This window comes from Colias philodice, chromosome 13 (genome assembly GCF_061535455.1).
Source record: "Colias philodice isolate Cphi_HAF_F1 chromosome 13, ilColPhil1 Martin Lab GWU primary, whole genome shotgun sequence".
Lineage (NCBI taxonomy): Eukaryota > Metazoa > Arthropoda > Insecta > Lepidoptera > Pieridae > Colias > Colias philodice.
In genome coordinates this window covers 9,061,308-9,089,290 of record NC_143098.1, presented here as the reverse complement: position 1 = coordinate 9,089,290, position 27,983 = coordinate 9,061,308, and the positions used below count along the sequence as shown (strand labels likewise).

The 27,983-nt window shown below is 33.8% G+C and overlaps 3 protein-coding genes across 3 annotated transcripts; 1 reads left to right on the top strand and 2 right to left on the bottom strand.

Annotated features, from left to right (window-relative positions):
* Nucleotides 1-100: 100 nt before the first annotated feature.
* Usp5 (ubiquitin specific protease 5) lies at nt 101-18,489 on the bottom strand. Its single transcript, XM_089702731.1, has 17 exons — nt 18,274-18,489; nt 15,693-15,818; nt 15,231-15,416; nt 14,937-15,043; nt 14,210-14,375; nt 13,126-13,293; nt 12,640-12,801; nt 11,425-11,528; nt 10,577-10,760; nt 9,661-9,872; nt 8,788-8,910; nt 8,211-8,325; nt 7,718-7,831; nt 4,446-4,596; nt 2,806-3,015; nt 2,007-2,116; nt 101-1,341 (listed from the first exon to the last, which is right to left on the bottom strand). Exons 1-17 carry the CDS (start codon nt 18,376-18,378, stop codon nt 1,279-1,281), a joined length of 2,406 nt encoding a protein of 801 aa, XP_089558857.1. The 5' UTR covers nt 18,379-18,489; the 3' UTR covers nt 101-1,278.
* On the bottom strand, nt 5,178-7,668 carry LOC149483584 (uncharacterized). The gene is made up of 4 exons (XM_089702896.1): nt 7,650-7,668; nt 6,292-6,514; nt 6,149-6,210; nt 5,178-6,074 (listed from the first exon to the last, which is right to left on the bottom strand). Exons 1-4 carry the CDS (start codon nt 7,666-7,668, stop codon nt 6,034-6,036), a joined length of 345 nt encoding a protein of 114 aa, XP_089559022.1. The 3' UTR covers nt 5,178-6,033.
* Nucleotides 18,490-20,730: 2,241 nt separating the features above from the next.
* Nucleotides 20,731-23,067, top strand: LOC149483582 (glutathione S-transferase theta-1-like). Its single transcript, XM_089702679.1, has 5 exons — nt 20,731-20,949; nt 21,038-21,125; nt 21,210-21,360; nt 21,695-21,875; nt 22,453-23,067. The coding sequence occupies exons 1-5, from the start codon at nt 20,838-20,840 to the stop codon at nt 22,596-22,598; spliced, it is 678 nt and encodes a 225-aa protein (XP_089558805.1). The 5' UTR covers nt 20,731-20,837; the 3' UTR covers nt 22,599-23,067.
* Nucleotides 23,068-27,983: the final 4,916 nt, after the last annotated feature.

Here is a 27,983-nt window from a genome sequence, read left to right as displayed (position 1 = left end):
GATGTTAACAATCTTATGTCTGAATTAATCCATATATTTGCATTTTTTTATCTGGAAAGTACACAGTTTTAGTGGAGTGTAGGATAAATAAAACAAAAAATTAAGACAATAATTTATTCGTTGTTTTTATACACATAGAAATTCATCTAACATTTTTGACATAAAACATCTGAAATTTCACACATATCTACTAATTTCTTATAATAGACAGTTCTTTAAAACAACAGCTTTTAGGTAAATAAAAAATATATTGCGTCTGCAAAAAAAGTATATTAATCTATGTCACAAGAACTTGTTTTCTACTTTCACATCACTACCATATTCGTGAATAAAAGCATGCCTTAAGTATTTTATAGTTAAAATTGTATCTATATAATATTTTATGAGCTTTATTATTTATTATACATCTTATACGAGTAAGTATTTTTGTATAAAATGATACTTATCATATAGAATCTCAGATTTTTAGCTATTTTTAGCTTTGGTACACATACCTTAGGCTTTAACGTGAAATATCACTTTTGTGATAATGAGACCAATTTAATAGTTTAATTAATAATAAAAGCAATATCTTAAACTTAGTTCGATGAGAGAGCTCCGCGATTAATGGAGTTATATCGGATTACAACTATATTGGTCTTACCACAAAACAATTTATAGTCTAACTTTAAACCCGGGATCTGTCACTTTAACAGTTGTATGTGAAATACGACAAAACGAGATTAAAGAGAACCCGCCGTTTAAGTTAATCCCCGTCTAAAGTTTTTTGTGGTAAGACAGGATATTTTTATTTGACTTTAATTTACAATAGAAGTCTTGTAATGGATATAATAAATCCATGTGATGATGAATAATAAAGATTTATTAACATTGAATCGAATAAATGCCTTGACTCTTTTTTTCACTGGTAAACTACTGAATTCTTTTTAATGTAATATTTAGTACGATATAATAAGATTTTCTTACTATTTAATATTTATCATGAACTGGGCAATTATCAACTTGTTACAATTACACAACGCAGAATCAATTCCAAAAAATAATAAAAAGCGTATTAAAAAACATTAGTATCCATACACATCTCATTATTCATAAATAAATAAACAGCAAAAAAAAACTTAAGTCTTTTCCAATGTCACAATCAAATAGTGTATTAAATCTAATTTTAACGGTTTTAAACCATGTTTCTTCCCGTTAAATCTGCATGTGGCGAATTTAACGCAGTCTAAGACATTGCAGTTGTCGGACGAAGTCAGGCGACGCGCCTTGTTCCTGGCATCACAGTCTCTCATACAGGTATAAGTAGCCGAGGTCCTTGGGGGGATTCTCTGAGAGCGCGACCTGAGAAAATAAATAAATATATATACATTGATAAATGATTGAAAAACATTTACACTAAAGTACTTTGAAGCTAATATTATTTGATTCATTTGTATGTTTTTTATCCATTTAATACTATCAAATAATAAAAACTCAATTACAATAATATAACAAAATCTTATAACTATTCTATCTGAAGAAAGCTACATTAGATGATGCTTAAAAATAAGGATCTTCAATGATAGGTGATATACATATATTCTTTTAACTCTGTTTTGACCACGTTGATAAGGCGAGGTTATTATTATTATACAACATTATAGTCGAAAAAAAAAAATATTTTCATCAATCTATACATATAATAAAATCGTAGGAAAGTCAATACTGTACATTGCAAATGTTTTTAAAAGAATACTTGGGGCGTGTTTTATAATATATACCGAAGTCAAAAATAGTTTTTAGAATTTGTGTCTGTTTTTTTGTATGTATGTTCAGGTTAATCTCAAAAAGTACTGCATGGATTAACTTCAAATTTGATACAGAGATAGCTTGAGACCTGAGGAAGGACATAGGATAGGTTTTATTCCGGAAATCCCACGGGAACGGGAACTATGCAGGTCTTTCTTTGACTTCGCAAGTGGCTTGCTTACGAAAAGCTAGTATAAAATAAATTAACAATAAAGTACCTTATTATCATTGAATATAACCCAGCGTCCCTCGTGCAAGATGTGACACACGTAATGGCCGACCATCGTCGATGTGCCCATGTGAGATATGAACGCTACCAACTTGTACTCTGCAAATAATATGGATAAATTAACATAAGAATGATGAAACAGTGTAAGTCACCGTAAAATTGTAAAAAGATTATAATATATTCCGCGAGATTGATTACTGTAGATAAATTATAATGCGTTACATTTATGTTCATCATGTAACGCATTATTTTTTTGGTAGAATATAATCTATAGTAGGGAATCCATTACATAGTGAAATGGCTATCAACTACAAGACAAAGACGTTTGGGAAAAAATGAATTCCCAGTAAAATACATAACTGCGAGCATTTATAAACTACCTAGAGGTTCTACCAGTGGCTTGTAGTGTCTTACAGCTGTGAAGCATATGCTGGTGGTGTTTCTCACATTGGCCAGCTTCACCCACTTGTACCTATTTCTATAACTAATCCCCCCTTTTTCCCTTTGGTTTTCACCCCTATACCAGGTGAAAGGTAAGACATTAGACAAATTTAGACGGGAGCTTCTACTCATGAAACTGAACTTTTGTTCTAAAACTTTGCTGAATTCGTAGAAAAAAATTTGGACTTTGTATGGAAATTGGTCAGCTGATTAGCGAAGTTTCCTTACAAAGTCCAATTTTTTTCTACGAATTCAGCAAAGTTTTAGAACAAAAGTTGTTCAGTTTCATGAGTAGAAGCTCCTGTCTAAATTCGTCTAATGTCTTACCTTTCACCTTGTATACTCACTCTCCTGTCCATCCCTGCACCCCAACGACCGTTCATTGTCCACTGCCCCGGGCTGCTCATCCAATTGGTCAGCTCTGCTGAAGATCCAGTCGAGTGCTCGGGCCACATCACCCCCTGTGGCTCGCAGTGCTTTAGCGGCTTGTGTGTTGGTGAAGCCCATGCTGGTGATTTGTTCCACGCTGGCCGGGTCCACGTCGACGGATGCGTCATCTGTTAAATATGTAATTTAAATAAAAACAAGAAAAAAACTTTCGTTTTTTATAGAAAAACTAGCTTTCCGCCCGCGCCCGCTTTGTCTAAAACATAATAAATTATATACTAAAACCTTCCTCTTGAATCACTCTATCTATTAAAAAAAAAAGACGGATTGCACTCCGGGAGTGCCGGCAGAAGTGAAAACTTGATTATTAACGTTGAGCATGTTTGATATCTATCCGTCTTACGCTTTTTCGATCAGGTTACGTGTCCTGACGCGAGTTTAAGATTTTATACCCATTACAGAAAAAGTGCTCAACGCCGCTAAAGAAGTTTTCACTTCAAAAACCGCATCAAAATCCGTTGCGTAGTTTTAAAGATTTAAGCATACATAGGGAGTAGGGACATAGGGACAGAGAAAGCGACTTTGTTTTATACTATGTAGTGATTACAGACGTCAGAAGTAACGCAAAAGGCGCGCGATTAAATTCAATTGGTTAGTAATCAATTGCTTAAGCCTTAACGTATTTAATTCTTTCACGTTTTCTAATATTTATTACTTTAACAGTTTACAAGAATGACCGGTAACATAACTAAACTAGCAAAGACATTTTAAAGTAGATTTTGGGTATATTTTCAAGAAAAAATCAATCAATTCACTTCAAAAAACGGTTCAAGCTATGGTCAAATTTTCGGTATAGTTTCTTTATGACTTATTGACTGACCGGTTGGCTTGGTTGGTAGTGGCCCTGCCTTCCAAGCCAGAGGTTGTGGGTTCGATTCCCACCCGGGGCAAATATTTGTGTGATGAACATTCAAATTCAAATTCAAATCATTTATTGCATACCAATACATTTATACATACATATTAGCAATCTTATACAGATATTGCAATACAATAGGTCATATTATATTAAAGTTAAGTTTTCTGGCCTTTTTAAATTCAATACTAATACCACAGACTAACTAATACATAACATAAAGATTTGCAGTTTGCACCTACGCGCACTTAATAATTAGACAATATAAAAAGAACGAAATTAAAATCTTAAGACATGCGCATACTATAAGACGACAAAACAATATTATATATTTATTCTATTATTTTTAAAAACACTAGGAATGAAGCTTCACTACATAGTATAAAACAAAGTCGCCTTCTATGTACCCATGTATGCTTAATTCTTTAGAGCCACGCAACGGACTTCGATGCGATTTCTTAATAGATAGAGTAATTGATTCAGTAGGTTTAGATAGATGTTTGCTCTGTGTCTGGGTGTTAATTATCTATATAAGTATTTATTTTAAATTATATATGTATGTTTATCAGCCATCTGGTTTCCATAACACAAGCGAAAGCTTAGTATGGGATCAGATCGTGCCGTGTGTGAAAATTGTCCTGAAATATTTATTTATTTTATTATTTATCACGGGCACAAACTGACCGGAAGCCCTAGAGCCGGGCGGCTCGAACTTGTTGGCGAAGTCCCAGTCGGTCATGTGCTCCATCAGCCAGTTGGACGCCGCCTCCATGCTCGAGTTGTTCGTGTAGTACAGCGACTTCTTGCACGCCTCTACGGGGAATCCCATGTCCAACTGGAATATAGTATTTATATTAAGACGATACACAAAAAAAAATCCACTGCTTGGCGGGCGGAGTCTAATAGCTCGCTATCGCGAACGCGGGTGTGCGCGAAGTCATTCTTGCATACTCGCCGCGCTGCCGCTGGCCGACTCGGGACAAACATGTATGGAGTCGTCATACAGTTATAATATTGTTATACATATATTTAATTGTTGATTTATTGGTTTTATTTTCTTGCTTATAAACACAAAATTATCTTCTTTTTAACAACTACTTAGACATTATTAATAATTATTAATTATTATTATTTCGTAATTACTTTATTACAAAATAATACAGGTTATAAATAATCTTTAAAATAACAAAAAATATTGTTACTCTGAAAAAATGAAATGGTACCTAATTACGCGGACTACTGAATTGATTTAGATAGAATTTGATGCTGACGTAGATATTACATCATGCCCAGAAATGAAAGGTACTATTTCTGAAAGAAGTTATAAACCCTAATTCTTCTCAGTCAAAGTCAAGAGTGGAAGATATCGCTAATACAGTAAAACTGATGCGAAACTTTGAATGTTAATTTGTATATTTTTTTGTTAGTTGTTACTTAATCACGTCAAGACTACATTACCAATTTTGATAAAATATAGCTAATTGCCTGGATTTACACATAGGATACTTTTTATCCGAACTGAACACTTCTGTGGGATAAAACAGGATTCACGATATAACCTAATTCCACGCGGGCAAAGCCGCGGTCGGAATGATATTTTTTTAAATAAAAAAATTGTTTAAAAAAAACACAAAATATATTGACGCATGTATTTATTTTTTGCACTCTATTATAATTGTAATTATTCATTACAAATAATCAAAATAAAATAGCCAGAACAAAGTTAGGCCCTGGTAGGATAGGTAGGCAGGTACAGCAATGTGAGACGAACACTGGCTTATTTATACCAATAATAATGTATTATAAACATTAAATTAAGTTTACTTTCTAACAACAAAAATACATAATATTAGCTAATGTGAAAACGAATCAACCAATCATCCCACAACAATGAAATGTGCACACAAATATTCATCCAAATCGGTTCATGTGATTAGGAGGAGTGACTGCAGCGCCATCCTCCGGGCCCAATTGTGTTTCCAGATCACCCAGGAACTCAATTTAATATACTTACACAAAATTTTTCGAAATGAAAACTCACATTACTATGTAAATATGAATATAAACCGGTTTTAGTACTAAGCAATTTCCCGCACAGGTGTAGTAAGTATAAATGAAATAAATATCAACATCAAATTCTTTATACAACATACTTATCTACCACCTACTAAGAAATTCTTGAAATTTTTTCGTATTTTTTTAAAATATAATACTACTCCAACGAGCTCCTGTTCCATAATTCCATATTACGTCCACCATACTTCCACTAAGTTCACCATGATTTTTTATTTCTTTGCACTTTGTTGCTTTTTGCTAAAAATGGAATCATGCGATAAAACCAGTAGAGCGTTGATAACATACATTTTTGACTGAATAAAGGTACTTACGAAGGAGTGGGTTCACATTGTGAACAATCAGTGGGTTTATTTTCCTTCTGGATTCCGGATTTCTGAAAAGATTATTTATGCGGTACATATCAAACATCGTCTATAATACAATTATCATCAAATTTAAAATAAAACCAACTTACTTCATTAATTTGTTCCAATTGTAAGCATTCTTTTTCCTCCAACCTTTATGTTTCTTCTTCTTATTTTCTTTATTGTCCCCATTTGTCTCATTTTGTCTTATCGTGTTGTCACCCTTTTTTACGATTGCGCAAGCGACACAAGTTCCCCGTGTGACGGCCGTAGCGGGAATGACTCGTGCAGCGATCGGGGTAGGAAGGTACAGGGCGGCTCTCGCTATATTGGCTGGTCAGGCGCTAATTTCAAGTATTTCTTGTTTATTTCAAAACCATCGCATATTTCAAAATTCTAACACGGTAGACGTATAGGTTGTATATTTTATAGTTAATATCCAAAAAGTCGTAACTTTACGTTTGTTATTTTGAAGATGCCAGAGATTAAAAAAAAATAACAATGAGAACTTTGTATTTTTTTTCTATCGAGAAAATATCATGGAATCATGTTTCTAAAACGGTAGACGTATTGTGTTACTATTGAACTTTCTTGTCAAGAATTTTCATCACGACAACTTTAATAATATAAAAATTACGAAGGTTTAAAAAGGGCCGTAAATGTTAGAAAAATTAATTCATCACCTTAAGACTTAATAATAGAATCTATGCTAATGCGAATCTATGCTAATAATATTATAAAGCTGAAGAGTTTGTCTGTTCGTTTGTTTGTTTGAACGCGCTAATCTCAGGAACTACTGGTCCGATTTGAAAAATTATTTCGGTGTTAGATAGCCCATGTATCGAGGAAGGCTATAGGCTATATATCATCACGCTAAGACCAACAGGAGCGGAGAAATGCGGGTGAAACCGCGGGGCACAGCTAGTGTTTAATAAAAAGAGCGTGAGGTCCGAGCACACGTGCCAGAAGTGAAACTTCTTTGGCAATATTCAAAGATACTAAAATCGTCGCCTTACTCCATTACGTGACGGTATTGTCATCAGGCGACCTTGAAATTTTACGCTCAACGCGCCTAAAGAAGTTTCACTTCAAAACGCATTCGTAGATAAGCAAACTTTTTGCAGATTACAAAGTATATTTAATACACATTATCAATAAAAAAAATTGGTTGTCTGTAAAGTCGGTTTACTGACGATAGTTGAACGTGACAACGTCCGATTGTGCTTCTTTGTCGCTCGTTCCGCGCTCTCGCTTGCACTTCAAGCCTTACATGGAACGCCTCAGAGCGAGGTAACGCCGCATGAGTCATGTTTTTTCGTGCGTGCAGCCGGCTATATCGAATTATAAGACGTTGTCACGTCAAAAGAAAACGTTTAAAATCCCTAATCCAAATGTATTGAAAATATTGTTCAGATCTGCCGTAAAAAAAAAGAGTAATCCATCCAAACAGCAATCTACTCTTACCTACAGACTTTCACGATAATCATATTACCATATTAAATTATAAATTAACTATCATATAAAAAATACACTTACAAGCTGCGACAACAAGTTATCATCGAAAACGGGTGCAGGTGTTTCATTCGCTGTTTCTGGCAACAAGGTCTCGTCAGCCTGCAGACCACTGCCGCGCAAACAGCTTAGGTCCACCTGTAATTATTTATTTTATTTAGAAAATTTTTGAGGGTAGTTTGAAAATTGTTAAAATTATTTCAGTGCGATAATTAATGAATATTTTTTTATTTTATTCGTTCAAATATAATGCTATAATAATGTTCAAACATAAATTCGCTAGTTAACACCTTTATTTTCTTTTATTCATAAGTATTAAATTAGTGTATTCTGTTTTTTCCTCGGTTTCAGTCTATCAGAATTTGTGTAATTTGGATGCATTGCTTTTTACTTGTTACTTTTGAGTAATTTATGAAAATATGTTTACCAAAACAGTTATATTTATAAATTAAAACGTTGAATAATTAATTATGTTACTTGAAAGATAAAAAAAAATATATAATCTGTAACAACTAACCTCCCACGGCATATCAACAGCGACATCTAATTTAGCGGGTGTCCAATCTTCTTTGATGGTGAATTTCTTCAATTGTATCAGCAAATAGTCTGGGAAAGTTGCCAATCGGGTAATCCTGAAAGGTAGCATTTCAATTAATTATGTGCTTTTTTTGAAGTATTTACAATAAAAGCACCTTTGCTATTTTGCTATAAATATTAACAAAGATCGAGACTACATGTAGAATTTTTAAACAAATACAAATAATGGATAACAAATAAGGGTTCATACATGAAAATGACTTGTGATCAACTGTTGAACATTATGGAAATTATTGGCTATTCTACTTATTAAGTGTTTGCTTTCTGCTATCTTGATAATAAAGGTCGTATTGAATTTTAAGCTATTGCATAGCTTCTATCGCGGGGCTTGAGCGCGGGGACCGAATCGAGAAATTCCGTAACGAAAAAACCTCACGCTCCCCACTCCGACGGGCGCGGAGGTGTAGCTTGAAGGCATACTATGCAATAGCTTTACCTCGGCAGCCCCCGAGTGCCACACGTCTTTTTTTATTTGACCAATTATACTGGGTACATACTTTTTAGCAGTGACCTTCTTGTTGACGGCCGAGCTAAAGAACTGCTCAACGGTTTCTTCCTTCATGAAGCTCTCGAGACAGGCCTGGAACGGGATGTGTGGACGCACCACTTCCGATGGGTCTCTGAAAATATTTCAGATTGTACATTTTCAAAGTCGGATAGTTTTGTATGTGGTGTAAATCTGTATGAATGTTTTTTTAACTAGTGTTATGGTTACATAATGTGTTTTTAATAAACAAACGCGCTGTTGCTGCAGTGTTATATGACATGCTAATATGAGCTCAACCAACGGCCGTGTATATGTCGCAGGCAAATTGTATAACCTCGCCGTTTACAAACGCTCGGCATTTTGTAATATGCTGTGTATTTACTTTTTTCAAACGTCCACAAGAAGACGGTTGCGAACCGATGAAGCCATCGCTTGGCAGGGTTCATATTTCTGTTAGTTTTAAAAACAAGAACTAACCTAACGCACCCCCTTATCCAAACCAAAAATTTCTGATTACGAATTCTCGACATATAACAAAATGCCTAGCGTTTGTAAAACAGGGGAAATTGTACAATTTGCTGCGACATATGTGGTTTAAAGTCCACTCACAGTCTCTGCCCGCTAGCTTCCGCGTTCGCCCGGCGTTTCTCGTATTCCCTCAGCTGCTGCACATTATCAGCCGCTGCTACCGGCACTGGCAGCGGTAGATGATATTCTACTATACTGACACGCTAATATGAGCTCTATAACCAAACAAATAGGGTGCAAAGTCCACTGACAGTCGCTAGCCACTTGTCCAGCGTCGCTTAGCTATTGCACGTTGTTAGATAACTGGCTAAATTGAACTTAATTGCCGTGTAAATAAGGTCCAAAGTCCACTCACAGTCTCTGTCCGCTAGCTTCCGCGTTCGCCCGGCGTTTCTCGTATTCCCTCAGCTGCTGCACATTATCAGCCGCTGCTACCGGAACTGGTAGCGGTAGATGATGTTCAGCACGACGAGTGTATCTCACTCCACGTGATTCCGTGCACTGTACACGCTCTTCTACCGCGAAACGCATGCATTCGGATGGATTTACGCGGTGGCGGCTGTTGCGCTGTGTGGTTAGTTAAATAGTTTAGTCTTGATTAAATGTTTATTACTTTGTCTAAGTTTAGAAAAAACTTTAGGTGTGGTAAAATCTTTGTTAAAAACATGCTAGTTTAGCATTTTACATGTTTCGAAGGATTAAATAAATATGAATAAATCACAAACTTTACTGTGCTATGACGCATTATTGGTAGTAGTGTTGTAAAATTAATAAGGAAACTTTTATAATATTTCAAAACACCAGCAAATTATTCCACTGTCTAATTGAAAAACTACAATCAGCAACATTTTTCCTACAGAATAAACAATACAAGTTCCTCACCTAATAGATGACTTAGACACATAAAACTGAAAGAATAGAATAAATTCGATCGCTCTGGCGGGTCACTCGGGTGGCCGAGTTAGTCAGGCATCCGCCCCGAATTGGCGTGAAAGGATGCGGGTTCGAGTGATCGATTTTTTTCTATTCTTTATAAATTTATAATTATAAAGCAAAACCAAAAATATCAAATTCAAGTTTCTGACCTCCAACAATGTAAGAAAGTGCAGGAAGAACTCGTGCGCAATCTGCTGCCGCTTGGTCATAAACTCCGGACGGCCCTTGCCGATGGGCTGCCGGTACATATGCGGGGAGATACCCTGCTGGCTGCCGTCTATTTCGCCAAGATATAACGATCACAATCAACCTATTCCTCACAAAACAAAACTAACCTCCAACAAAGTGAGAAAGTGCAGGAAGAACTCGTGCGCATCCTGTTGCCGCTTGGTCATGAACTCCGGATGGCCCTTGCCGATGAGCTGCCGGTACATGTGCGGGGAGATTCCTTGCTGACTGCCGTCCACTTCACCGGGGAACGAGTAACGCCCGGATATGAGACCCACTCCCACTTTCGCGCTGGAAATATAAATTACTAATTGATATTTTTGGTTTTATAGCATTCAAATGCTTTATAAATATCCTACTACTATTATAAAGGCGAAAGTTTGTAAGTATGGATGTATGGACGTTTGTTAATCTTTCACGCAAATACTACTGAACCGATTACAATGAAATTTAGCACACATATAGAGGGTAACTTGGATTAACACATAGGATAGGTTTTATCCCGGAAATCCCACGGAAACGGGAACTATGCGGGTTTTTCTTTGAAAACGCGGGCGAAGCCGCGGGCGGAAAGCTAGTAAATTTATAAATTACTAAATTTCCGCCCGCGTTTTCAAAGGAAAACCCGCATAGTTCCCGTTCCCGTGGGATTTCCGGGATAAAACCTATCCTATGTGTTATTCTGATGTATAAGCTATATTGTGGTAAAGTTTCATTCAAATCCATTCAGTAGTTTTTACGTGAAAGAGTAACAAACATCCATACATCCATACTTACAAACTTTCGCCTTTATAATATTAGTAGGATATTAAGATAATATGAGTTTGAACATTACTGCAATGAAATAAGGTTTTAAATTAAATGAATGTTGAAATTTTCAAGTGGCTTAGTTACAGAGTAAAAAAAAATATAAATTACACAAATATAATTTGTGAAATAAGAAATTAGTTCTTACGTTTGCACATTGAAATCATTGACAGGGTCTTCCGGGAAGGTGGCGAATATTTCTGGAGCACCCTCGACGAAACGACGCACGAAATCTGGCATTCGGAACATCACCTGCAAATTTTTATATTTTTAACAATAATAAACGCGCTAAGTACATATTTCAAGTATATATATGCGAAAGAGCTAAAGCAATTCTGCGCGATTTTTAACCGACTTCCAAAAAAAGGAGGAGGTTATCAATTCGGCCGGTATGTTTTTTTTAAATATGGGCGGGTAGTATATTAATTATAAAAAAAAAAAAAATATTTTTGAAAAAGTATCAATTACTTATGTATAGTATTTAAGGTTTTTGGGTTTGTATAATATAATATATCGCATGTATGACGATGGCCTTAACCATTATAACGAGATTTAACAAATATCCTATCTTATAGCACTATTAAATTATTATTATTTTTTTAATTACGAGAACGTTATTTCTCATTTACCTGCAGCACACTATTGATATAGCACGAGTTGCCCAAGTTATTAAGGCCAATGAGCGCCGGGCCGTGCAAGGGCCGCAACTCACTGCCACTCTCACGTAATAATTCGCCCGTGTTTTAAATTACCATAAGCATGCACAATGCACATGGCAGTAGTATTCTCTATACTAATATTATAATGCTGAAGAGTTTGGTCGAACACTATAGTCTCAGAACCATGAGTCTGATTAGAAAAAATATATCAGTGTTTGATAGTCCATTTATTGAGGAAGTCTATAGCACAGAATACATAATAGTAGCTAAACGCTACAGAACGGACACTCTCCGCCTCCCGCCAAAATTAAACACTTACCTCACCCCGCACGATCAGGCTAAAAATGGTCCGCATTTTTCTGCAAGGACGATACGCAACGAAGATTGACAACATTAATCAAATTGACTTATAGTAATTTATTATTATGGATTTGTGATTATCGTTTTTCGTTGAAAATGGTTAGATATTGTGCTGTTTACGGATGTATTTCATCAGAAAAACGCGATTTTTTTTTACGCTAGTCACAAATGTGCCAACCATAAAGCGTTAACACACACATTTGCAGTCTCTACAGTGTGACTGTCTAAACGATAATTTTGTATGGAGTGTCCGGGGTGTGTCTATAGGCTATATAACATCACGCTAAGAACAACAAGAGGTAAAACCGCGGGGCACAGCTCGAAGTTAATAAACAGTATCAAACCTGCAGCACACTATTGATATAGCACGAGTTGCCCAAGTTATTGAGGCCGGTGAGAGCCGGTCCGTGCAAGGGCCGCAACTCACTACCGCTCTCTTGTAGCGTATTCCATTCGCCGGTACGACGGTTCAACTCTAGTTCCAACTCGGCCATTGATTTTTCCGTCTGTGAATAATAATATATTTATTTTTTTAGATTGTAGTTTTTTGTGGAAAAATTTAATGTCATATATATGCAAAATAAACGCAAAAACTTGTTATAATAAACTCTGTAGTTATTTTGTGAGTATGAAAAAAAAAAATTAACAAACGCAATTTTTTTGTCGAGACAATGACTTATGTTTAGGTTAAAAGCATTTTACAATGCTTTTAAAGAAAAGGACAAGACATTATTACTAATGTCTTGTCCTTTTGCAGTCTTTAAAAAGGATCAAATGTTTTATGTAAAAAAAAAATCTATTACTTATGCCAATTTAAAAAACCACCTCACCTTCTGCAACTGCTGCACATTGATGCCAAAGTGTTTCAAATGATCTGCCAAAAACGGATCCTCAACCATATCGTCTTCAGCATACGAGAACACGTCGCCTTTGCCCTCCGCTGTTATTGTGCCCAACTTTACCGCTAGAGGGTAGCCCGTTTGGCGGTAATGTTCCACCTGCAAGAACAAATTAAATTGTTTTACTTATAGAAATAACTAGCTTTCCACCCGCGGCTTCGCCCGTGCAGTCAAACAAAAAACCCGCATAGTTCCCGTTCCCGTGGGATTTCCGGAATAAAACCTATCCTATGTCCCGGGGTAAAAAGTAGCCTATGTCCTTTCTCGGGTATCAAAATATCTCTATACCAAATTTCATGCAAATTGGTTCAGCAGTTAAGGCGTGATTGAGTAACAGACAAAGAGACAGAGTTACTTTCGCATTTATAATATTAGTATGGATTGACAAAATTTAAGTTTTTTTTAATCAATACTAGATTAAAAATGATGGTACCCATATTTCTTTGCGCCAAATGATATTATATATACGGATTAATAATTTTTTTGGGTATCGGTTGATCAGTAAAAAACGACTACTAATTCTTATCACAATTATTTATTGTTGTACTTTATGGGTCATAAAAGCCATTATTTGCCTAGAATTTTCTTTTTGCATTAAGTTGTGGCTTATCAATGAAAATAACTTATTTTAAATTGACACAATATCATTGATTCCATTTTTTTTGCAAAAAGTCTTGCTGTGCGCCATGGCAAATCAATGATATATACTAATATACAGATTTATTATAATTATTTTACTGTGAATGTTTACTTTAGTTTACACTAGGTTTCCGCCCGCGGCTTCGCCCGCGCAGTCAAAGAAAAACCCGCATAGTTCCCGTTCCCGTGGGATTTTCGGGATGACATCATTTTCCCGGGATAAAAAGTAAAAAGCCTATGTCCTTTCTCGGGTATCAAAATATCTCCATACCAAATTTCATGCAAATTGGTTCAGTAGTTTAGGCGTGATTGAGTAGCAGACAGACAGACAGACAGATTTACTTTCGCATTTATAATATTAGTATGGATTACTTACCGCATGGTCATTACCACCGGAACCATCAAAGAATCGTCGTCCACACAGAATGGATCCATCCGTGAGATTCAACCAGAGGTTGTTTGTGAGATCGCACTTTTCACACTTCCATCCAGAGGGCGGTATCTTTATTCCATTGTCCAATTGAAGCAAATTCACTGCGTGGCTGAAAGTTAAATAAATGATCATTATTTTCGCATATTTACGTATTTATTTAAAACGCATAAGAAGAATGGGTTTCACAAGTTCTGGATATATCCAGAATTCTAAATAACTTATTCATCAAAAAAACTAAAAGTGGCAAATATATGATACAGCTGTTCCGCGCGGTTTCACCCCCGTGGCTCCACTCCTGTTGGCCGTAGCGTGATGATATATAGCCTATAACCTTCCTCGATAAATGGGCTAGCTAACACTGAAAGAATTTTTCAAATCGGACCAGTAGTTCCCGAAATTAGCGCCTTCAACAATTCTCGTGTCACAATGTTAGTCTGCATACTCCTCCGAAACGGGTGGACCGATTCTCATGAAATTTTCTGTGCATATCGGGTAAGTCTGAGAATCGGCCAACATCTATTTTTCATATGTACCACGGGCGAAGCCGGGGCGGACCGCTAGTATTAGTATAGATATCAGATAGGGTCATCAACTACTGATGAAATTCTTTGTTAGTGTTTTTCTTTGTTGTTAATATTGATATAACATAGAGTAATAATATAGTTCTTACACAGAGACTTCTCGCTTCTCACCATCCCAAGTGCCATGTAATGCTTGCATTTCAGCTATTTTGAATGGCGATTCTGCATCTAATATTCCTTGCACAGACTTCTTTATCTGCGAAAATAATTTTTGTTAGAGCTCTCTTCACTAAGTTGTATTAAAAAAAAAAAAAATGTTGTGTTCTTAATATAAATACAACAGTCAATATTGATTTTTTTGATAAATTTTGTACTCCAAAGAAACTTTTTTATTTATTTTACGAAACATTGTGAACTATTTTTCTTAAAAATAAAACACTTACCACTTCAGGCAACGCATCATTGGGCCACGGATAGGTCTGGAAGCCTGGCAACACGACCACATTGTAGTGATCTGTGTAGGTGTACTTTGGCTTGCCGCAGTCGGGATCGAATCCACCCTCAACGCCGATCGCCAAACGCGTGATCTTCTTCTCTGGCCCATCGCCGGTTTGTTCCGGTTCGGGGATCTAAAATAAGTTTTAATTTAGAAAATAAAGTCATTTATTTATATGACATTAGGAAAAAATGTTAAGAGGCTCATTTTTCAATCACCAATTATATCATTCAACTAAACAACAATTTTAAATGTGTAAATACAATTACATATATAATTTTCGACATTTTGCGGGTGACATTCAAATATTTTTGAGTTTGAGTTTGCCATACAAGTTGTAATCAAAGATTCTGAAATCGGCTATTAATATAATAATGTTCAGAAAATTATACTAAATAAAATATCTTACTGGTTTCTTCTCCCTGGTAATGTTCAAGAACACAGCATTACCGGTTTTTTGAAAGTACTGCTCGACGTAGTTGCGGCCGAAACCAAGGAATGATGTCAGCGACACGTACAGACCCGTTTCAGATTCCTGAAATTAAAGGATACATGTAAATTATTGGTAAATCATAGCAGGAAGGATAGCAGCTAATACGCATGGAAATATAAATATATCTAAGTATTGATTTTTTAAAAAATCTTTTCCACAATAGAAAATCAACTTTCTCTTTTTTTTAATTATCCATTACAAGTAATGGTGTAAAACAGGAATATAGGGGTAATAATATTGTTTGGATGTTATTCGATGTTAATTAAATATGAGGAGTATTTAAGCTTATAAATAGGTATTTAAAATTTTGTTTTGTGTGATACCCACATAAAAAATACCTTAATATCAATTTATTCAGATTTAAATTAGTTATTTCATGAAGAAATGTTAAAGTACATGTACAATATGAACCCAGTACAATGCCACTAAAAAGTTTAATAAGTTATTCAAAAGCGCCCCCATAATTTGCATATTGATAACAGGTATCATAATCACACAAGCTTTGCAATACATAGGGGCTAACTGTTTGCTCATTTAAAGTGAAACTAACAAAGAAACAACATGTTTAAAACAGTTGACTTCTATCTGGGAATATTCCTAATTTTGAGTGGATTTTTGATTGGTTTACTGAATTTAAGAAGTGTTTTGAGAGCCAAGAATAAATTCTCACATGTCTTGCTGTCAGAGAATATTATTCTTATATGCATCGGAGTCGCATTTCTATCACGCGCCGTCTATTCATTGGGCCCAAATAATATGAGCATGGAAGAATTTGAAGAGAGAATGCTACAAACTAAGCCTCACGATCACACAATGACTTGCGGTTTCTCATCTCTATTCCTCAGTTATGGACCATTGATTTTGTCTTTGGTGAACAGTTTTCTAAGCCTGGTAATAGACAACTATATGCACTATCAAATATTAAAAGACGAAAAAAGCAAAGACAACGAAAATATTGTTCAAGATTTGAGTGAAAATGTGCAATCTGAGAGAAAACTTAAATTGAACAGTGTTGTGGACTTTTTGAAACGAAATTCTTCATACATAACTATATTTTTCCAGTGGTTTATTCCAATTGTTTTGTCTTTATTTCTATATCCAATGAAAGTTCAAGAAGTGTCTATGTCCGAAATGAGGAGTTACCGTGACAATTGTATTAGTCTGTTGGATTTAACAGAGAATAAGTGTTCATTTAATACTAGTATGGAACTCCATAAGTACATACCTTCACAAATAAATTATACAGAGACTTTTGAACAAGGCTATAATAATAATAAAACTGTTGAAATCAATTTTGTATTAAATAACGTTTTTAAAATACTAAGCAACTATAGTAATAATACCGAATTTGCCTACACCCAAATGTCTAAAACAGCTAGAACTCCTAAATTCGCTTATAATTGCATGAAAGCTTGTATAACGGACAACAAAAGTGTTCTCTTATATATGTTTATACTAGCATTCATAAGTATTTTTGTACCGATCACAATTTCAATTGCGATATTGACTAAAATTCATACCATGAGTGTGAAAAAAGTTGGAGTGAAGTCATACGTAACAAAAGAAGTTTTATATAATGTATTATTTTGGTCTCCGGTAATGTTCGACACATTTTTATCACTGATACTTTGTTCTTTCTCCATGCATAGTACCAGGACATCACTATTTAATGTAATCGCAAATGTGTATCAAACAGTAAAGAATTTTATGAACACAAAGCACTTTAAAGATAATATGGTTGTTCCTGTTTAATTTTATCCTCAATTATTGTATATTTAGTAAAATAGTTTTTGTATTTGCTATTTGATTTACTGTACTTAAGTCTTTTATAATTTACAACTTTATTTCAAATTAATCTCTTTGAAACTAACCTTTAGTTTCATAGAGATTTATTATATTTTTGTTATACTTCATATTATTGTGTTTAATGGTGTCCCTATATTGGGAACTTACCGTTTGAATTAATATACATGTTTATGCAATTTTAAGAAACATGGTACCTATGGTACCTATTGGTAATAATTGGTAATTGGTAGCGAAGTGTTAATGTATCTGCTATTTATCCAAACATCATCAAAGTAGATTCATTTGTGTAGAAATTAGAAATATAATAGAGGAATGAGCTATTGTAATGTATAAATAGTTATATTTTCTTAAATAATTGCGAGTTTAACACAGTTATATTTCAATACAGGTTTTTATGTAAATAAAATTATTTTTTAAATCAAGCTTTCTCGTATTGGTTTTACTCATTGCTTTTTGTGGGTTCATGTTTATTTTTTTTATTGATATCTTCGTTATACATAATTAACTTGAATAAATACTTTGTCGGCATATTATTGCGGTATCTCTTGACTCTCGGATGATTTCATTGAAACTTGAATGTAATATTTTCGGAAAACAAGATTCAAAAAATTATAAACTGGGTAATATTTTCCTCCTGTTGAAACATTTTCAATTGGAAAAATTTTATGGTTAGAAACAAAATGCAACTCACCGGGTTGTCGAACGAATATACACATTCATCTTTGTAAACCAATTGCTGAGATGTTGGTATTTTGATTTTATCTAAATGTGGCGTTAAAAGATCAAGAGACGCCATGTTTACTCTTCTCAATACAATGTAATGGTGATATTTTTATTTTCAGACAAAACGCTAAATAATTCCAATTTGCTTGCAATTTTAGTTTTCACCTTAGTTTTCACCGTTCATTTTTCATGAAAACGAATGACTTATCCACAGACTACAGATTTTTATGATACCGTACAGAGTAAAGCGTCTTAAGCGTCTTATTCACGGTCAATCCCCGACGTACGTCGGCTCAAGGCCGCGGTGCTGGATGTATCCTACTGACGATCGTGCGCGCATCAAGCATGGCTAGGGTTGCCAACTTTTATTTGGAGAAATAGAGTATATCTGATTTTAAAGGAGGTAAATAAAGAGTAAATAAATATTTTTAAAAATGTATTTTTTTGTACTTTTTGCAGTAACTAAGAATTTTTCATTATTTTTAAATGAATTATATGAATCCAAACATTCCAAATCTAAATTTATATATTTCAAGAGCTCATTTTTAATTAATTTTTAATGAAGCTCGGTTTCTCTCTTCCCACCACTTCACATTCATGACCGAAAAGACTCTTTCAGTAAATGCTAAAGTGGCGGGAACAGAGAGTAATGAGTATCTATCTAATCATTTTTTTTTAAACAAACAAATTCGTCAAGATATTTTTTTTAAATAAATTGCCATTTTTCTGCAGTGGACTTTTGCATAAAATCTGTGTTATTCAACAATTCGCCTTGGAGTTCTTTTAAAATAATAACTTCTGAATATAAACTGTCCATGTGTACAAGGTTGATCCAAAAGTAATGATAATTGGGATTTCCTGTGTACATAAAAATCAAAAATAACCGTTTCTTGCTTGCTCATGTACTCACTAAGTTATCACAAAAAAATCATATCAATAGGCCACGTTTCCAAGTATTTACATTAATTTCTGTTGGCAACACTAATCTGCTGTACGTCCGCGCTATTCACTGTCCATCTGCACGACGTTCGCGGTGGTGGGGGTGCTTGCTGGATGAAAAGTTGGTCGTGCACATCCAGCAAGATAATAATAATAATTATTGACGTACGTCAACGCTATTCACTGTCGTTTTGCGTCGTGCATCGTGTATGACCTTGGCGGGACGTACGTCAAGATGGACCGTAAATAAGACGCTTTATTCACGGTCAATCCCCGACGTACGTCGGCTCAAGGCCGCGGTGCTGGATGTATCCTACTGACGATCGTGCGCGCATCAAGCATGGCTAGGGTTGCCAACTTTTATTTGAAGAAATAGAGTATATCTGATTTTAAAGGAGGTAAATAAAGAGTAAATAAATATTTTTAAAAATGTATTTTTTTGTACTTTTTGCAGTAACTAAGAATTTTTCATTATTTTTAAATGAATTATATGAATCCAAACATTCCAAATCTAAATTTATATATTTCAAGAGCTCATTTTTAATTAATTTTTAATGAAGCTTGGTTTCTCTCTTCCCGCCACTTCACATTCATGACCGAAAAGACTCTTTCAGTAAATGCTGAAGTGGCGGGAACAGAGAGTATATAGCTAATCATTCTTTTTTAAACAAACAAATTCGTCAAGATATTTTTTTAAAATAAATTGCCATTTTTCTGCAGTGGACTTTTGCATAAAATCTGTGTTATTCAACAATTCGCCTTGGAGTTCTTTTAAAATAATAACTTCTGAATATAAACTGTCCATGTGTACAAGGTTGATCCAAAAGTAATGATAATTGGGATTTCCTGTGTACATAAAAATCAAAAATAACCGTTTCTTGCTTGCTCATGTACTCACTAAGTTATCACAAAAAAATCATATCAATAGGCCACGTTTCCAAGTATTTACATTAATTTCTGTTGGCAACACTAATCTGCTGTACGTCCGCGCTATTCACTGTCCATCTGCACGACGTTCGCGGTGGTGGGGGTGCTCGCTGGATGAAAAGTTGGTCGTGCACATCCAGCAAGATAATAATAATAATTATTGACGTACGTCAACGCTATTCACTGTCGTTTTGCGTCGTGCATCGTGTATGACCTTGGCGGGACGTACGTCAAGATGGACCGTAAATACGACGCTTAAAACAGACTTATAATATTCCCAATATAAAGCACAATAAACACTAAGTGACTTACACGCAACATTTACTTTGACTTTTAATATCAAATATATAATAAAATGAGCGTGGAAAATTAGAATAATTAGCTGTTATAAAAGACGAGGTAAAAACAAGTCTAAATACATTGAATGCCAATTTTTTTATTGCCAACAAAAATTCGTCACAGGACATTTTGAATCATTTGTATTATGTAAAATGGATATGCACCCTCTAACACCAAAAGTTGTATAATGTATATTGTCATTCAAAATGTCAAAACTTATCAGATGTTGTTTTGTTGTACTGTTTCAAAGTTTAGGTTTGAGGTCAAAATCCAAGTTTAAAACTATAAAAAGTGTGAAATATTCTGAAAAGTAGTGCGCAGACTAAAATGGCCCTAAAATTATACTATGACCTTATGTCACAACCTTCTAGGGCTCTATATATTTTATTAAAAACAGCTAAGTATAATTTTGAACCAAAACCAGTGAATCTACGAGGAGGTAATAAAATTGGGGTTATTCCTTAACTCCTACTTATTACGATATTGCATTGTTCAATGTGTCTAGTCATAATAATTTGTGTTTTCAGGGGAGCATTTTACGGAAGAATACGCGTCAATAAATAAGTTTCAAAAAGTTCCTGTAATAGACTATAATGGTTTTATATTAACAGAAAGGTAATAAAATAACTACGATATAGTTTTGTCTATCCAAAAAAGACAATTTAATTCCATTGTTATAATATTTTCATTAACTTACAGCATAGGTATCATAAGATTTCTGTCGCGCGAAAACATAATACCAAAGTGTTTATATCCAGTTGAATCTAAGGCACAAGCAAGAGTAGATGAATATCTAGAATGGCAACATGTTGGACTCAGGTTGCATTGCGCTATGTACTTCAGAGTAAAGGTATAATATATTATTTTCAACTACAAATCTATATTAATATTATAAAGCTGAAGAGTTTGTTTGTTTAAACGCGCTAATCTCAGGAACTACTGGTCCGAAAAATTATTTCATCGGCCATCACACTAAGACCAAAAGGAGCGGAGCAATTCGGCCGAAACCGTGGGGCACAGCTATTTCATTTATATGATACTTATATCGTTTCAAACTTTTTATATCTCATTTTACTCACCAAATGCTTAAAGTAACTAAACTAAGTCCTCTTTATATTAACAAAAGCAAGCCTGACAATGACTATTTTTGCTACTTCTTTAATATAAATAAATACATATTTCAGTACTTAACACCAATAACAACAGGAGAGCCAGCCGATCCCAAGCAATTAGCAGGCTATGAAAGAAGAATGTTTAACGCAATACAAGAGTTTGATACTCTTTGGTTGGGTAAACATGAGTTTGTAACTGGCAACACTATTACTGTGGCTGATTTGATGGCAGCTGTGGAATTGGAACAACCAAGTATGGGTTTTATTTAACTATATCTATGTATGTATCTATGGGCGGATTCAATCGCTTTGTATAAAACTTAACAAGTTATAGGCTAAAACATTCCTGAAGAACCACTCAATCTATTTAAAAAAAAACCTATCAAAATCTGTTGCATAATTTTAAAGATCTAAGCATACAGACACACAGACAGCTGAAAGCATATTTGTTTTATACATAACATTGATTATGAATGTTATAATATTGAGAATGTTAGTTTAAGTAATGCATGTTGTTATTTAAATAAAAAAAAAAATAATTATCAGCCAAAAAATTAACCACATTCACACCTCATCTAATCGTCAATAAGTATGCTGTACTAATCTTAATACATATAATATATAAATCTCGTGTCACAATGTTTGCCCACAATGGACTCCTAAACCACATAACCGAATATAATAAAATTCGCACACCATGTGCAGTTCGATCCAACTTGAGAGATAGGATAGTTTAAACATGTAGGTACCACGGGCGAAGCCGGGGCGGACCGCTAGTATTTTATATATCCTACAATTACTAAGATACAGATAATTAAATACTTTTTCAGGAATGGCTGGTTTTGATCCCGCTGAGAGGTTTCCTAACATAGCAGCTTGGTGGCCGAAAGTAAAACAACATTTCAACCCTTATTATGATGAAGCCCATGTTATATTGAACAAAATTGTTAAAAAGAATTCATCTGCTAAATTGTAGGCAAAGCATGGTGTATTTATTAGTTAAGTTGACAATGACTATTTTAATTATGTAAATGGCATATTATTTTATAAACTTTGTGTAGAGGTTATTGTTTTTATATCAGATTTTATTATGAACTTTTATCGAGACTATATTATGTACTGTGATTTGAATGATTTTGATACAATTTTTACGATGATAATTTGATAATAAGCAGTTGATTCAACGTTACAATGTTTTTCGCATTTTGTATTATTTAAGAGATTTTCAAATTACATAGTTATTGAATAATTTTGATAGTATTAATTTCTGAACATTCCAAAGACTAAAAGAAGAAGTGAATGCATTGTAAAGTAAAATTAAAATCGTATGTAAGACAAACTATTGGTAGAAGGAAGTATATTATGTAAACTCATTGTAAACTATTATTTTTATAGGATAATGGTGCTTGTTAAAATCTTTTTTTATAGTTAATGGTGTTATGTAATTGTATATTATAAATTTTATTGTTATATCACAAAAAGAATATTGTGTTTTATTTAAAAGTTAAAAGAATCTTCGGGTACCTACCAAATTTATTGAGGCTTGTCTTAAAAACGAATGAAATTATAATTATTTGCAGAATAGAATGAAACTAAAAATATCAAATTCAACGAATAAAATTTATTGAATGCAAGCGATTCATTCGAAATTAAAATACCTATTTTTTTGTGTGGTGTCTCAATGTTAGCCAGAAGGGCTTCTACATTTTAACGCGGACGTGTCAAAATACCTACATTGTCTAAACTGACTTCCAACAATGATATTCGACAAGAAACGCAAATACCTGAAACCCGAAATCAACCAAGCAGGTAATTCGAATCCTAAATATTGGGCAATTTGGCAATGCTTAAAAAAAGAAATCTGTATTTTATGGTAATTGGTATAGAATTTTTAGCTTTTAAAAAAAAATAAATTTTCTATTTTGTGCTATTATCTAGTATATTCTATGTTATCTATGCTTATTCATAAAGTTATAATATTGTTTCTGTTAAAGACTTTAACAATAATTAAAAGCTATAATATTCGTATTTGAGAATAATTCTATGAAAATAAGTGGGATGTTTTTCCAGGGCCGTATTCTATAAGAAGGGCAATTATTTAGTACCCACGCAAGTATCTACCTATTAAGGGAAAATTGTTATGACTACCAAACGTAAAAAGATAACAATATTCCATTCTTGTAAATTGTTATGTCTAAGGACTTGGGAGTATTAAACTGTGTATAATATATATACTTATGAAATGTAGCAATGGAAACATAACAATTTTTTCTCAAAAAGATCGCATGGTAGGTAGGCACATGTTAAGATAGATTCAACAAAGAATGCCTGGATATTCTGATATCATAAATGTAAATTAAAAGCCAATTTAATCTAGGAAGCATTAAAGGCACTTAAATGTAGAATATATCTAAGTATAATGTCGAGTGTACCTACCTATATGGTCGAAAAGACTATGTAGGTAGGTTCCTTCAAATTGACAAAGTTTTTACAGTGGTTTACAGGTAGGTTAACTACATATATCTACCTACTATATTCATATACATTTTATATTATAGATAATTATTAGATATTAAATGAGTTAGCAGCAATAAAACTCGAACAAGAAAAATGTTTCAGCTGATATAAGCCGTAGCTAAAAATAATTTCCGTAGTTAAGGTCTGGTAGAGCTTTAAGAAAAAATATTCCATAAAGCTTGTTATGAACTAGCCAATTAGGTACCTGATGATAATCCGCTAATCCTTAAATCAAAACATCGTGAAATAGATCAAATGAAGCGATATTTGAAAACCTTTTGCAATAAGCAATATGAGGCTGTTATTTTTTTTAATTTTCTTCTTCCTACTTATTAAAATTTTTAAACATTTTGATAGGTAGGAAGAAGTTTGTAGAAACTTCTAATTTTGGCGTAAGTCGCCGTCGGTAAGTAGTTACCTATGTAGGTATCATGGAATTTCAATTACCTGGGTAAAAATAAGCTGTTCATATTTAAAATAATTTAATAGGTATTTAACTAAGTACCTACCTATTAACGGGTAAGTAATTTAAAACTTCATGAAACTGTGCTCAAAGTTATAAATTGTAATAAACATGTCTGAAGAGATTCAAAATCAGTAACTAACTTTGAGATAAACTTTAAATCCATGTTTACCGATCTATTAATAATGATATTACAATATGAGGGTAGGTAATATAAACAAGATAGAGCAGCATCACATCACATCATTATGGTAGGTTCAAACTATTCAAATTGGCCGCCCTATTAGTCTAATAGGCAATGGATATCGACTATCGCAATTAAAATTAGGGTAGGTAGGTACCTACCTAAATACCTATACTATGCTATACCTCCTTGTACTATATATTGAATATTCAGTGCTTTGTAATTACATAGGTAATATAAGTGCTTTTTGATAAGCATATATATCTAGATAATATTTAAAATAAATAAATTCTTACAATAATAATTGTTGTCCCTATTTTGATTTTAATTTTTTCCATTAGGTAGTAGTAGTATTCCGAGAAACAAAGACTGACTGAGAGACTAAATTATTTTCTTTGTACCTATAATATAAAGGTAGGTAGATTTTAAGGAACTATTGTATCGTGATAACTATTCTCGTTTGTTTTATGTAGGTGTTTAGTGTAGGTACATGATTTATTATTTCATTTTTATTTTTAACTAGCTTTCCGCCCGCGGCTTCGCCCGCGTTTTCAAAGAAAAACCCGTTCCCGTAGGATTTCCGGGATAAAACCTATCCTATGTCCTTTCTCGGGTATCAAAATATCTCTATACCAAATTTCATGCAAATTGGTTCAGTAGTTAAGGCGTGATTGAGTAACAGACAGACAGACAGAGTTACTTTCGCATTTATAATATTAGTATGGATTTCGTGTGGCTAAAATAGAACTAGTTACTTGAGCCTGTCTTGAGTTGGAGATCATTTTGATTAAAGTTATTTTTGTATATAATTTGTTGTAGGTATAGGTACCTACTTATTTATTTGTGTCGAAATCCACTATGAATTAATTACATTCTCCATAATTAATGTTAGAGTTCCATGAATCTGAATTTATCCTGTACATTCTGCATAAACAATGCCTGTTCTAATTTGTGTGTTACAAATTCTCGTTAATTTTGTATCATTCATACACACAGGGATAAATACACACACATCCAATTAGCTTGGATGGACAATCACGACACATAATTGAAACAAGGTAGGTAATAGTATTATGGGTATATCTGACCCAGTTGTCATTACAACCATATTCAAAGCTGGTTATGAAACACCCACATATTTTGGAGCGTAATTAAAATCGGCCTATTCCATTTTATCCTGTTTTACAGAAGCAATAAACGTTTAGGAACGTTCAGAAACAGATTATATAGCAAAGGAAAAAAGGCATTGTTTTTTTTAAATTGCAACAGTCCTTAATTTTGAGGTTAAGATGTAGAGTTTTGAAAATTTTAATTCAAATAGGTACATAAATCAATTTAATTATATGATTTTAGCAAGACAGACTCACAGACAGAGGCACAAATTCACAGTTGTTTTAACAAAGCAAGAACGTTTGCATAAAATAGACACTTTTTAGTGCATCAGGAAAGTTTTCTTTTTAAAATTTATCAGTCCCTATGCTAGATATATAATTACCTAGGTACTAAGTACTTCACAAAATAAGATTTATCTTCGCATAAATTTGATTGTTGGAGATACCTACTTAACTAAGAGTTAAGACATTGTATTGTAAAAAAATAATTAAAAAGTTTTCCAAGGCAAATCCGTCGGAACTTAATTGTAACAGATTTATATTGTACCCATGGACGTATAAAAAAAGACGGACGGTATATCGCCTAAACATTGAGTGAAGCCTAGTAATGGCGGCGAAACATCCATGTGTGTGTGCCATGTTGCCATGGCAACAGCTGTCCTGTTGACAATGGCGGCTGTATTTTTTTCTATAAATTTTGCCGTAATAATTTTGTCATTAAAACATAAAAGAAATAACTTGCTTCCCTGTGGAATGTAATCCCTCGTGTTTTGTTATTTAAAATTGTACTGTTGCGACACCATTTAACCACGCAAGACAGCATTTTAAATATTTTTTGTGAAACAGTGACGCAGTTAATCAGTCGGTAGTTCACGACGTAATGGCGGCCGACTAGCTTACTATGGTGAGAGTGTGTGCGTGTTTATTGTCTTTACACGATCGCTAGCTTACTATGGTGGCTTCACGTTGTTTGTTCGTAATACGGCGTCCGTCTTTTTTTATACGTCCATGAGGAAAATAATAAGCTGAAGAAATGTTTTATATATACTAAAATAACACCTACTAAAACTCTCCATCGAAGCCTATCGATTTTTAAAAGCTGTCTGATAATAATTTGCTAAATTTACCCTCAGCAACAAAGGTTCTGACGATAATTCTTATAATGATAATACGAAATAATCCTCTAATAATTAAACTAGAGATATAAATAAGTGAATCATTTTCCCGTATTCGTTCAGAAAGTAAGAGTAAAGTTTTTTACCCTATTTCGTAAAAGCCGCTGACGTTATGTCATTTTTAACAAATGTAGGTCAAGTTTAGTGTCCATTTACGTAATTTTACATTTAAATTTAACGAATATAATAACTAGAACGAGTCGATTACATGCTGAAAAGTACTTACAAAATACACGTGTAAAATGGAAGTAGGTACTATAAAGCGTAGGTGCTAAGCCGAATCGATTAATTTCTAGGAGAGATTAATTCCAAAAAATATAATTTCAGTCGGGTGGAATAAGGGGCGTTCGGTGGGCGGGGCTTGTGAGGGGGCGTGGCCCGCCCTCCTTCATTGTGTGGGCTTTGTAAAATTCCCAGAAATCGGACTGATATTTGTATAGAACGTATTATTATGTACGTTATGCATATCGATTTTGTAATTTATTTGTAAAAGGACTTACCATAGATTAATGCGCAAAATTTATCAGACATTTTGTGTATGTACATGTACATGTACATATATTTTTTATAATGTAGGTATGCCACAAAATATCACCAAATGAATTTTATATAATAAATAAAAATATTATTAAAGGAAGAATTTACAAAAGAAAAATAATTGTGAAAATTGGGACACGACACCTTACAAATAAAAAATAATAATATTCGTTATTTTTTCTTCATGTTATTTATATAAAGTAATAATAATTTAATTGAGTTATTGAATTTCTTAGTTCATAGCTAAAACTATATCCAAGTTCTTTTAATATCATACATTATAATAAAACAAAGAAATATTTAATTCTTTCACGAAAAGTTCCAAGTTTTTCCGTCTCGAAGGATCAATACAATGTTCCGAGTGTCTTATACA

Excerpts from the sequence above, each read along its gene's own strand:
- LOC149483584 (XM_089702896.1), bottom strand. Across the intron at positions 6,211-6,291 it reads AATTGGAACAAATTAATGAA|AAATCCGGAATCCAGAAGGA; the intron begins GTAAGTTGGTTT and ends TAATCTTTTCAG. Across the intron at positions 6,075-6,148 it reads CAATGTGAACCCACTCCTTC|CAAAAAGCAACAAAGTGCAA; the intron begins GTAAGTACCTTT and ends TTCCATTTTTAG.
- LOC149483582 (XM_089702679.1), top strand. The coding sequence starts at position 20,838 with ATGGCCCTAAAATTATACTATGACCTTATGTCACAACCTTCTAGGGCT. Across the intron at positions 21,126-21,209 it reads GGTTTTATATTAACAGAAAG|CATAGGTATCATAAGATTTC; the intron begins GTAATAAAATAA and ends ATTAACTTACAG. Across the intron at positions 21,876-22,452 it reads TGTGGAATTGGAACAACCAA|GAATGGCTGGTTTTGATCCC; the intron begins GTATGGGTTTTA and ends ATACTTTTTCAG.
- Usp5 (XM_089702731.1), bottom strand. The coding sequence starts at position 18,378 with ATGGCGTCTCTTGATCTTTTAACGCCACATTTAGATAAAATCAAAATA. Across the intron at positions 12,802-13,125 it reads ATGTGCAGCAGTTGCAGAAG|ACGGAAAAATCAATGGCCGA; the intron begins GTGAGGTGGTTT and ends TATTATTCACAG. Across the intron at positions 8,326-8,787 it reads AAGAAGGTCACTGCTAAAAA|GATTACCCGATTGGCAACTT; the intron begins GTATGTACCCAG and ends GCTACCTTTCAG.